This window comes from Vipera berus (assembly GCF_964194415.1).
Source record: "Vipera berus genome assembly, chromosome: 3".
In the NCBI taxonomy this organism is placed as follows: Eukaryota; Metazoa; Chordata; class Lepidosauria; order Squamata; family Viperidae; genus Vipera; species Vipera berus.
Window position 1 is genome coordinate 27,691,867 of NC_138204.1, and position 12,246 is coordinate 27,704,112.

General features: G+C 36.2%; 1 protein-coding gene across 9 annotated transcripts in view; it reads right to left on the reverse strand.

Moving 5' to 3' along the window:
* The window catches only part of PPP1R16B (protein phosphatase 1 regulatory subunit 16B), a 125,147-nt gene that overhangs the window by 6,765 nt on the left and 106,136 nt on the right, over window positions 1-12,246 (reverse strand). For all 9 annotated transcript variants that reach the window (XM_081322603.1, XM_081322602.1, XM_081322600.1 and 6 more), the window contains 5 exons: window positions 7,904-8,007; window positions 6,415-6,539; window positions 3,924-4,049; window positions 3,113-3,188; window positions 2,062-2,191 (listed from right to left, as the gene is read on the reverse strand). In XM_081322603.1, coding sequence (XP_081178729.1) covers window positions 2,062-2,191; window positions 3,113-3,188; window positions 3,924-4,049; window positions 6,415-6,539; window positions 7,904-8,007 — 561 coding nt within the window. The remainder of the gene's footprint in view (window positions 1-2,061; window positions 2,192-3,112; window positions 3,189-3,923; window positions 4,050-6,414; window positions 6,540-7,903; window positions 8,008-12,246) is intronic.

Consider the following 12,246-nt stretch of genomic DNA (forward strand, 5'->3'; position numbering starts at 1 on the left):
TGTTGTCCATATTGGCTTGAGCAGTATTCCTAGTTTAAAATATCATCACATGTTCCTCTAGCTAATAGAAAGGTAAGTACCTTGTTGCTATCCATTTTAAACTGCGTGAAACTGTTTCCAGATTACTCAAAGTATAAGCAATTGACTTAAATCAAGGATAGTTAACATAGAACTTATAGCTAATCAAAAGAACAGAGGTCCAGAGAAAGTTTTTGCTTTATTAGACTAAAAATGGTGGCTAGATTCAGGCCAGTGTTTTGTTCATAACTTTGTCTATCTGCCACCCCCAAAAGGACAATAGTAAGATACAGTGATACAGAATTAAAAGGCATAATAAGGATTTCCCATCTTGAAAAACAGTATGATTGGCTATGTCAATGATAATGGCTATTTTGTGAGGTAACTACAGCACACTTCCAAATGTATCCACCATTTGAAAGATTTGTTAATCCCTGCTTTAGGAACAAGCCAAATATAATAACCTATTTAAACTTGGCAATCTTTTGTCAATATTAATTGTTAAAATACATCTTGAATGCCATCATAGATAATAACACATGTTGAACTGCTGTATGGTTTTTTTCCTTCAGCTCTACCACATGAGTGCATAATTTTGTAATAATAATAATAATAGTAGTAGTAGTAGTAGTAGTAGTAGTAGTAGTAAGAAGAAGAAGTTGGAAGGGACCTTGGAGGTCATCTAGTCCAACCCCCTGCTCAGGCAGGAAAACCTATACCATTTCATACAAATGGCTGTCCAGTCTCTTCTTAAAAGCTTCCAGTGTTGGAGCATTCACAGCTTCTGGAGGCAGGTTGTTCCACTGGTTAATTGTTCTAACTGTCAGGAAGTTTCTCCTTAGTTCTAGGTTGCTTCTCTCCTTGACTAGTTTCCATCTGTTGCTTCTTGTCCTGCTTTCAGGTGCTTTGTAGAATAGCTTGACTGCCTCTTCTTTGTGGCAGCCCCTGAGATATTGGAACACTGGTATCATGTCACCCCTCACCCTTCTCTTCGTTAAACTATACAGTACATACCCAATTCCAGCAACCGTTCCCTATATGTTTTAGTCTCCAGTCCCCCAATCATCTTTGTTGCTCTTCTCTGTACTCTTTCTAGAGTCTCAACATCTTTTTTACATCGTGGTGACCAAAACTGGATACAGTATTCCAGGTGTGGCCTTACCAAGGCATTGTAAAGTGGTATTAGTACTTCACGTGATCTTGATTCTATCCCTCTGTTAATGCAGCCTAGCACTGTGTTGGCTTTTTTGGCAGCTGCAGCACACTGCTGGCTCATATTGAAGTGATTGTCCACTAGGACTCTGAGATCCCTCTCACAGTTACTACTATTGAGCAAGGTACCACCTATACTGTACCTGTGCATTTGATTTTTCCTGCCTAAATGTAGAACCTTACTTTTTTCACCATTGAATTTCATTTTGTTAGATAGTGCCCAGTATTCGAGTCTGTCCAGATCCTCCTGTATCTTAAGCCTATCTTCTGGAGTATTGGCTATTCCTGCCAGCTTGGTGTCGTCTGCAAATTTGATGAGTTCCCCATCTATCCCCTCATCCAAATCGTTGATGAAGATGTTGAAGAGCGCTGGGCCCAGAACAAAGCCCTGGGGTACCCTGAGATCCAAGCTGAAAACTCTATTTAGTCATGAAACGTCTTGGATGAATTCTGGTCAATCTACATCAAAGGTCTTCAAACTTGGCCCTTTTATGACTTGTGGACTTCAACTCCCAGAATTCCTCAGGTCACCAATTAATAGAGAAAATATTTGTCAGTAGAGTGAAATATTAATTTAAAAATCTATCTGAAATATGGACTCTATTTGCTTCAAATAAAACATGTAGAAAAGTAGTGGTTTGGGGGGCAGTGAACAGTTATCTTAGTACAAATATTTTGGTTAGCATTTCTTCACCTCAGAATTAGATGGTCATGGTGAAAATCAACCTCAAGAAGTTGAAACTGTAGTTTAGAAAAAACTTTGTACAGTCCAGACTGACTGACTGGCAGACAACAGATTTTTAACAAATTTGTTTTTTCCTAATCACTCACCCTCTGCTTCCAGTGCTTGATGTTCTCCTGTTCAAGGAGGACTTATGCCTCATTTGAGACTTCATGATGACATCATGTTTATGCTTTAGCTCTAAGAGCAGAACCTTAAACTCCTCTTCTTCACACAGGTCTAAAGGAACACAAATAAATTCATTTAACTGAATTGCTCAGTGATGATAAAACTGACATAAACATGAAATATTGCATCCAATAGACATTCTACATATAGTACATGGTACAGGATAGGGAAAAATAGGTGTCTTGTATATCTTTAAGAACTATAGAGTTGATGGCAGATCTGTTATTTGAAGAACACTGTGGATTAAGGCTACCATATCTGAGCTATATAAATCTGGGTAATTGCAGTCAAAAGTTAAAGAGGTTCTGGGATATTTTGTGTAATATACAGATTGCATTTTAATAATTACTAATACCAGGATTTGTAGATTTAGAGAACTAGACAATCCAGGGGACATCTATATTCTGAAAGATATATTTGCCCAAGAGGTGCATCTAAAACTATTCCTTAAGCATCCATAGTTAATCTATCAGCAAGTGAATCTGTGGGCTCTGCTTTCAAGTTACGAAATATTAAACACATAAATAGCTTTTAGGGGCATCTGACAATTTCAGGATTACTGAAGAATTACGTAAAAGTGAATGCAATAGTTTTATTCTAATGAAGACATAATCCAGACTCAGACTTTCTTTCTTCATCCTTGATACAAAACACAGATTTTCTCACACGTAAAGGCATTTTCAGGAGCATTTTCCCATACTTTACATAACAGCAATGCCTGAGAAATGAAACCAACATTTCATGTTTAGCAAATTTGAAAAAGGATTCTGAAGGAATTCTTCTGCAGTATCTCATCCTTACCACCTACACACTTTGCATGCTATTCATGAACATCATTTTTATTTTACAAACTAATTTAAGGATACAAGGGCTAGGCAAACTAACAGAGCAATTCCTAAAAGAGAATCAAGATATTTGAATGTTGTTATGCTGTCAAAACTTTGGCTAAGAATAGAAGTGTCAGAAATTCACCTATTGGCATCTCATCCATAGCTGTTCGGGCACTCAGGTTTGCCCCATGGGACACTAAGAGCTCTGCCATTTGCATCTGGAACAAAGAAAATGATGTTAAAATGTAATACCTTCCCACAACATCACCCAACTTTTACTTAAATCTAGCACTAAAAGAAGATAAGCTAGGCAACCAGTATGAAGGTAAACCCTCTCTAAGGCAATATATTTTTCAATAACTACCTTAAAATTAAAATGAAGTGTGAGAATAGGTGAAGTTACTTTTCGAATGGGACCTTTTTCTTCCTAGAATGCATCTACTATACTATACTATTAATTCTGCACATGTGCATCATCTAATATGCAGTATATCAGGAGTCAGCAATGAAGCCCTCAATGTAAACAGGTTACCCACTAATAAATCAAATCTAATAAATATTTCAGTTCAATTTTTCCCAAGCTATGCCTTTCAGAAATAATGGGATTTAAATTTTCATAAGCTCTAGTCAGCTTGGCCAGTAAGTGAGTTGGAATTCTGGGAGTCATAATCTAATACTTCTGGAATATACTAGGCTGGGCAAGACTGAGCTAAACTAGGCACATAAACTAATCTGATGTTTCAAGGATAATTCACAACTAGGTAATGTGGGGAAATTACTATCCTGCTCTCTGCTTGCCTGTTCTCCTCACAAGAACAGCCCCAAGCTGGTATTCAGTGACACACAGTTCTGGACAGATTCCATTTAGATGTATGGTAAATATTTCTTGATAATCCAATTTTTCTTGAATTGCTCTAGTCACATTTGAACTGGTCCATTAATGAAACACATACATGTCCCCAGAAAGCAGCAGCATGGAGGGGTTCCCAGCCATCGCAGTCCTTAAGATCCAGTCTTGCTCCCTGGTCTAGAAGCAGCTCTGCTGCATGTAAATAGCCATTGGCTGCAGATATGTGTAACTATAGTCAGGAAGAAAGAAAAATGGTTTAAATGTCTGCAATTTTCTGTAATATATGCACATGTATCTAAGTATACTCTCATTTTTTTCATTTTCTTTCATTCTTTGCACATTCTTTGTAATGCTGGTTTTTGTCTTGTTTTGATTTTGACTTACAGCTATCCTGGTATTCATTCTACAGGACCAGCGTTATGTGACTTAATTATCAGTGGCTTGCTATAGTAGTCAGCCTAGTTTCAGACTAGGGGAAGCTAGTGTTTAGAATGATTTCTGTTCTTACATTGATCTAACTATATAAATGTGCAGTATCTAGTATATAATATTTGAGCATTAACTAATCAATGGTAAGATTTCTTGAGCAAATGGTAATAGGTAATATCTGCATTAAAAATCTACATTGGCACTCTAAAGTTGGAATCTGGCATCTGTCTTGCTGTTGTGAGCCACTCAGATAGGGAGCCATATAAATCTTTTAAATAAATAAATAAAATAAAATGTCTTAGGGCTCAACTAGAAGAGAACATTTTCTTTGTTCCCATTTGTACTGTGTAAAAAGCCTGCTAACTTTGCCTCTTCTTCCACCTAAAAGGCTCCCTTGAAGCTGCTCTTATCAGAAGATTCAAAACAGATGCCATTCTATATCTTTCCTCCCACTATATCATGCCACAGGTAATAACAATTTTGGAAAAGGGAAAAGCAATTTAAGTGTGTTAACTGGCTCTGAAGGAAAAGACTGGTCTAATTTTTCCTCCCCAAATCCCTAGTGAGATGGCCTCACTCCTAATTACAGAACTGCACCATGATTTCAGCAGTGCAAAAAGTATGACAATAAACTCCCTGGAGAAATAGACAAAAAACCTTTCTCTCTAGTTCAACATTCTTGACGTATAGCAGCCATTCAAAAAGTAAGCCGAAGTTAAAGGCAATAGCTATCTTCCATATTATTCCAGAGCAGTATTTATTTAAAGATGCCACCTTTGATTCTGGAGATAATCTATAGTTGCCAAACCCAGTAATCTAATTTCTAGGAATTTCTGTTTGAAGCTCCCTACAATTGTGCCTAGGAAATTCTGCAGCTTATGTATGAAACAAGATCTTTTATTGGTCTAGAATCCCATCCCTTATTTAGATTCAATGGATAATATGGGGAAAACCTATTTTCCATGACATGAGATAATGTTTATTATGTACTACTAAGATCCTAGTAATATTATACAATGTGTATTTTGTTAGAATTGCTGTCATGTTACTAAAAGATCATGCATTGTCAAAGTCATCATCAGCACTTCTGAATACATAGGACCATTCTTATAAGGTCATTTCATTGTTTCTGTTTTATGGATTACCTTTCACATTGTTATTTGAATGTATTTTCTAGATCACTTAATGCAGAATTCACTATTAACAAGTTAAACTTAATAAAAATATTAAAAAACATGATTTATTTCTCTTGCACTTTTATTATATTGAGTTTATAATCCCAATTCAGTCTCTGACATATACTATATAGTAGAGTAAAATAGCAGAAGCTTTTACATGGTGAAGCATCTAATTTAGTATCATTGAGTCTAACCTCATCCAGAAAGGCAGTTCCATGGTAATCTCTATTGTTGAATGCAAATCTGATGAATAGATAAATATAACTATATGACTAGTTTATTCAAACCTTTAGTTCCAAACGTAGCCTCAATTAATGATTATGCCATGAGATCAGTCTAGTATGTTAAGAGGTTTCTATTACTGTTGCTGTTATTGAACAGACATAAAATTACAGCATGAATCTTTGGGCAATTTCATACTTTCAGCCAATTAATCTTAATTTCTGTGTAAATGTCATCTGTATAAAATCATTGTGTTTAATTCTGTCTTCAGTGTACATGTACTAGAGTTTGCATGTGGTAATTTGAACACTGGTTGTTGGGGGGCTTTTTGCATTCATTTGCAACCTTAAATTTCAATTCCTGCCATTCTGAGGCAGAAAACAAGCCAATGTAATAGGCAATACCCCCAAATCATATCCCCAGCCCCATCTATGAATCTAACAAGTTTCCATATGTCTGCTTTCAAGTTAAAAGCAGCTATGTTTTTCCAGATGTAATACAGGAGCAGCAGCATTTAAGCCTTGGGCAAAAAAAAAATAAAAAAAATACAGATCAGAGCAAAAATAATGAGACTCAAAGCAAGCAGATAAATAAGTAGAATTTCTTCATTTTTCTTGGAGGGAAAAAACCCAACCTGTTTTGAACACTGACCATTTCAGGACCATGTACTTTAAGAAAACCCTACAGGGTGTCTTGAAGGTATATAGGTCCAACTAGATGGCCAGCCTGCATCCCAGCTGTAAAAACAATGCGGATATGGCTCACCAGTGAAACACCTTGAGCATCTATTATGTTAAGATCCCCTCCTCTTGTAATCATCTCTGAAATATCATCAACCATTGCCTGTTCAGGAGCAGCTCGCATCTCATTGATTTTCTCTTGTGTGATTCCTACAACGAATATAACAGGAAATTTGCAATATACAATCTCTGGAAACATTAAAGCAAATGAATAGGGAAAAAAATGGAAAAATATGCAATATGCTCTATTGTCCTTTGTGTAAATGAACTGATGATGATACTCTAAATAGTCTTCCTATTACATAAATTTTAGAAATCACTTGGGAGAGTAAACATTGCATTGCAATATATGAAGACTTTTCTTAATTTTTAATGCATCAATTTAAAAAGAAATATTTAAAAAAATCAAAGTTTTCTTACATTTTCTTATGGGAAAAATTGTAAAAAAATATATTGATAATGCACCCACTATTTGCTTTTTAAAGTTTGGTTAGCTTTTTACACCATTATATTGACATGTGATGTCTGAACAACCCTGTTGCTATCTTTTCAGTAAGAAAAACCATAAAAAAGTCATAAAAATCAGGATTCTTATGAATGTTACTTTTTCATTCTCATTTAATGTTTTCCAAATATAATAATAATAAACAAAATGTTATTTTATGCATAACAATTGATTCCAAGCAGAGAATATCACTGATTGTTGATAAAATGAGTAAATGGATAGAAATACTGCTTCTATGCAACTAAGTGTATAGATGGCAGAACAATGTGTCCTAATCTGATGGCAATGTACCTATATTTGACTATAACTCCCAGAATTATTAAAATGAAGTTCTTTTTTCCCATTTATATATAATACTTGAATATTTTTTAATGTTAGTAAAATATCAAAACTAGAAAAAGAGGATTTTCTTAATATGAATTATGATAAAGATTAATGAGTTAACAGAAGCATATGTTATTTCTCACAGCAAAAACAGGCAGAGGTGGTCAAACTGATTCTTTTATCCAAAGAAGAGAACATATCTAACCTTGTTTCTATTTTGAAATTGCTTCTGGATTTTTGATTTCAATGAAAAAAGAAATGAAACTTTGATTTTGATTTTGCTAATTAGATAGGTTATAGAAATGGCTTGTACATACTGCTGTGTAAAAGTAAAAAGTTGCAGTTGTAATGTTACTTTCCACTATGCTAAAAAGAGTCGGAAGTTTGTGCATTTCCTTTTCCCACTGTAGACTTTTTTCCTCCCCCCCCCACTTTTCTATTACCTTTTTAAATTTCTTTTTGTATTTTATATTCTGAGAAACCAATAAAAGTTTTAATGCTCCCAGAATTCTAGCTGCATGTAAACAGCAAGAATAAATGAGCGTTTCACACCAATGCACCTGGAAGGGAAGAGGTTGGTACAAGCTGTCTTAGCCTGTCTTAGCCTCCAAACAGAAAAATTATACTATGGGGCAAAAAATTGACAATCTCATTTGATGCTCCAGGTTCTCATATCCTGCCTTACCTTGGTATGCCATGCAGGTTTCAATAACATCCAGAGTTGGTTCATCTTCACAGAGGTCATATGGCATGTTGCCATCTGCATTCACTGCCAGTAGGTCTGCCCCACTACAAGAAAAAAAAGCAAGACATGAGAGATATCTGCAAAGTTGGACAGAAAATCCTCAGGCACTTTGAAGGATGTATAGTAAGAAGCAAAAAATGCAGCCTACAGGCCAGTTACAGCCTACTAGCATCCTCACCATTCCCACAGCCCCCACAGAGTAGGTGGAGCAAAAAAGATGACACTCACCTCTCCTCCCCCGGGCAAGTTTACAGCTGTCATTTTACCCATGGAAACTTTCCACCATTATGGGACACACTTTAGATATATAGTTCTTGAAATTCCAGTAAAATAACCATTGAAAACTAGATGATTTCTACTTTTATATAGCATGCAGTAAGGTTACATTTTTAATTTTCTAATTATACACTAAATGAATTTACATACTGAAGGATATTTAGAAAATGACTGGTCATTGAGGTCAGTTTTATTGTACTGAGTCCTCAACCCTAGCTAAATGTTACTTATGGCCACTGAGGGGGAGTGCTAATTTGTTATTGTTGCAGTTCTTTATAATTTTAGTGTTCTATAACCACCATATTGTTATTTTGATTTTTGACAAGCTACAAATACTGGCAAATAGATAAATGTGTTGGGTTTTATAGGAAATACAGTTCATGCGTAAATGGATAATCCATGGGAATTTATGTTTCTCTTGCATGTTTTGCAGAACTGGTCTCATTTGTCTCATAGGTAATTTATCATGTACTACTGTATATGTATATGAGATTTAAAAAAAACAAAACACAGCCATATCTATTTGCAAACCCGTGATTTTTTTTTACTGATTACTAAAAAAATTGCCACCAAGCTAATAAGCAAACACACTTCCCAAGAGTCTCACTAAATTCTAAGATGAATGAGCATTTTTTAAAATAAGTAATCAGTATTGAGTATTGTAAATGTTTACATTCTTGGAGAACATTTCTTTCTTTATTAGAGTAGAAGGTGCTGAGAGGCATGTGCGCCCTAAACTAGCAGCCACTCCTTCATGATTTATGTTATCTACATTTTTGGTCCGCCAAGCAAACATGGCATATGTTATTATACAGATCAAGTCTTTCCCACGTGTTCAACAGACCGTTCATAATTCTCAGCACTGGTTATATTAAGCTGGGGAATTCTGGGAATTAAAATCCACATATTAGAGGAATACATGGGTGGGAAAGAAAGCTATAGGCTCTAATAATAATTATTAGAGCTATAGGCTCTAATAATCCAAATAATAAAATAATATAATGCTTGATAACAAGAACATTCTGGCTTAGTGAGATAACACTAAGCTAGAATGTGATTTGTTGTTTCTGGCTTATTACTGTACAAATCTAATTACTGTACTTTACAATTAATGGCTTAGGCTTAACATATTATACTTGTTGAACAACTATCTTAGTGCAAGGTATGAACCAATCCATGCTACATATTACAGGTACAGAAAGCCCTTCTATCCACCCAAGTTATTTATTTTGTCTGAGCAGTTCATCTCATCAAATAACTTTATAAATTCTTCTACTTTTTCCTTTCTACTTCAGTGTATCCTTCTAGCACATTCTCTGTCCTCATGAATCTTTATGTAGAAACAGAATAAACCACCAGTGACCTTCCCTGGATTTTGATGTTTAACAGAGTTACTGCCATTTCACTACTAATAGCATTTAAGAATATTAATCACATAAAAGCAATTCAGCTTAAAACATAATAATGAAACTAATCAAAGGTTGTGTTGAGCAAAAACATGTTACTATCTTTCTACGGTTTTTCAGTCAATATAACAAAATTGGCATAAGAGAATTTTTCAAAGAAAAGGACGGTTCTGTATGGTTTGTGGAACTCTTGCATTTAGGTTAATCATAAGCTAGCCACCATTCACTATACAATCATTTGTAAATCTTTTTGTGTATCAGGCAAATCAAAGGAAGGAACTCTTCCTCTGGCTTCTTCAATAGGGATGATTCCTGCCAGAGAAGGGATCCTTGAGAAACTGATAATTTCCAATTTCCTGGAGAAAACTGGAGGACTGACCACCAAACTTCTCTGCCCACAAATAAGGTAGAGAGTTCAAAAAACTATTTACAGCAAAAAAATACTTCAGCAAACAGCTTAAAATTAAGCACCTATCTGAATTAAAATATGTATTCCTGTTAGTTCAGGTTTTCTATTGTGATTGGATATTAAGGAGGATATAAACATGACCTCATACATAGCAATGGCCTCATACATGCATTTCCTTAAAATATCTTTCCATTTATTTTACCAGCTACTTTGTGAAGAGTATCTAAACTGAGAAACCCACTATTCTCCTGCAAGAGGTGATACCTACCCCCAGATAAATTGCCAGAAAGGTACCAAATATTCTGAATTACTTGAACCTCAACATGCAAATATTCAGTACAGATTAAGCTTGATCCGCCTTGACATCGAAAGCCTTTGAAGAGGACCAACCAACCACTCTTACGGATATTTATGCTCATTTTTCTACCCCATGAGAACAGAGGAAATTAAAATGTAAAATGCACCTGAAAGCTGTTTGTCTATATCAGCAAACAAAGCCTAGGATTAGGCTTCCTTTGTGCTGCTGCTACTTTTACAAGTCTCTCTGGGTTCCATGCTCTGACACTGAAGCCTTTTGATTCTGTGCTTAAATAAGCTCTTTGATCCCAAAGACTTCTGACAGAATCCTGCTTTGATTAGAACAAACGTATGTTGCTTTGTGTTCTGCAGATAAACAAATAAAAACGAATCCAGCCCATTGCCTATTTTGATACAAAAGCTCAACTGCTTCAATGAAACAAGTATTATATTCTTATTACTGAATGCTATAGCCAAAACACGCCCTTCTCTTCTAAGTTCACGGTAGCACATGTAAAGTTTCCCCCACTACTTTTTATTTTATTTCTATAGCAATCTTCTGTGAACATTTCAGAAATGGGCTATAGTGAGTAAATATATGATGGCTCATCCATCCATCATTCATTCATTCATTCATTCATTCAAATATTTATATAGTGGTCCTTCTGGCTTTGAAGTCCATAAATAATTAATCATAATTAAACCATAACAACCAAATTTGAAAATTCAAATAAAAATAACTACAACAATTATATTAATATGATGTTTTCAAGGTCCTCAAAAGCCTCTTACAACCTACAATCATACAGCTGGATTTATCCTGGCCCAATGCTCAGGAAAATAGACACCTTTTTAGAGCTTTTCAGAACACCAGAGGGACTGGGTCCATCTGAATCTCATGGTAGAATGATATTCCAGAGGCAGCCACTGGGATAGAGAAAGTTTACCTCTGTGGTCTTCTTTATGTGACACTACTTCAAAGACAGGATCTGGGATATGCCCAGCATGTCTGATCTGGTGAATAAGCAGAAACAGTTGGAGACAGATGATACTGAAATAACCTGGCTCTATGTCTGGTTATTTATATAAATCTCCATGTATCTTTGGGTTGGGGGTGAGGGAAGATTCAGAACCCACAAATAACGTCATATTTATTTTATTTATTTATTGATGGGATTTATATCCCGCCCTATCTCCCGAAGGACTCAGGGCGGCTAACAACAAAACATATAATAAGTACAGAAATCAAGATAAAAATGAAATTGAGAACATCAGTGCAGTAAATTAAAATTAGAGAATTTAAAAAATGAATTAAAAATACTAAATATAAATTAATTAAAATGCCTGTCAGTCTAGGTCAGCCTGGTGGAACAGGTGTGTTTTGAGGCCGCGGCGAAAGGATTGGAGGTTTTGGGCCATCCGAAGCTCAGGGGGGGAGCTGATTCCATAGGGTTGGCGCTCCCACAGAGAAGGCCCTCCCCCTGGGGGTCGCCAGCCGACATTGCCTAGCTGACGGTACCCTGAGGAGGCCTTCTCTGTGTGAGCGTACTGGACGATGGGAATTTGTTCCCGGCAGCAGATGGTCCTGCAAGTATCCCGGACCTAAGCCATGTAGGGCTTTAAAGGTAAGTACCAGCACCTTAAATCTCACCCGGAGGGCAACTGGTAGCCAATGCAGCTCACGCAGGAGGGGTGTAATATGGGAGTATCGGGGAGCTCCCATCACAACCCGTGCAGCTGCATTCTGCACCAGCTGAAGCCTCCGGGTGGTCTTCAAGGGCAGCCCCATGTAGAGAGCATTACAGTAATCAATACGGGAGGTAACGAGTGCGTGGGTGACTGTACGTAGGGCATCTCGGTCCAAAAAGGGGCGCAATTGGTATATAAGACGAATC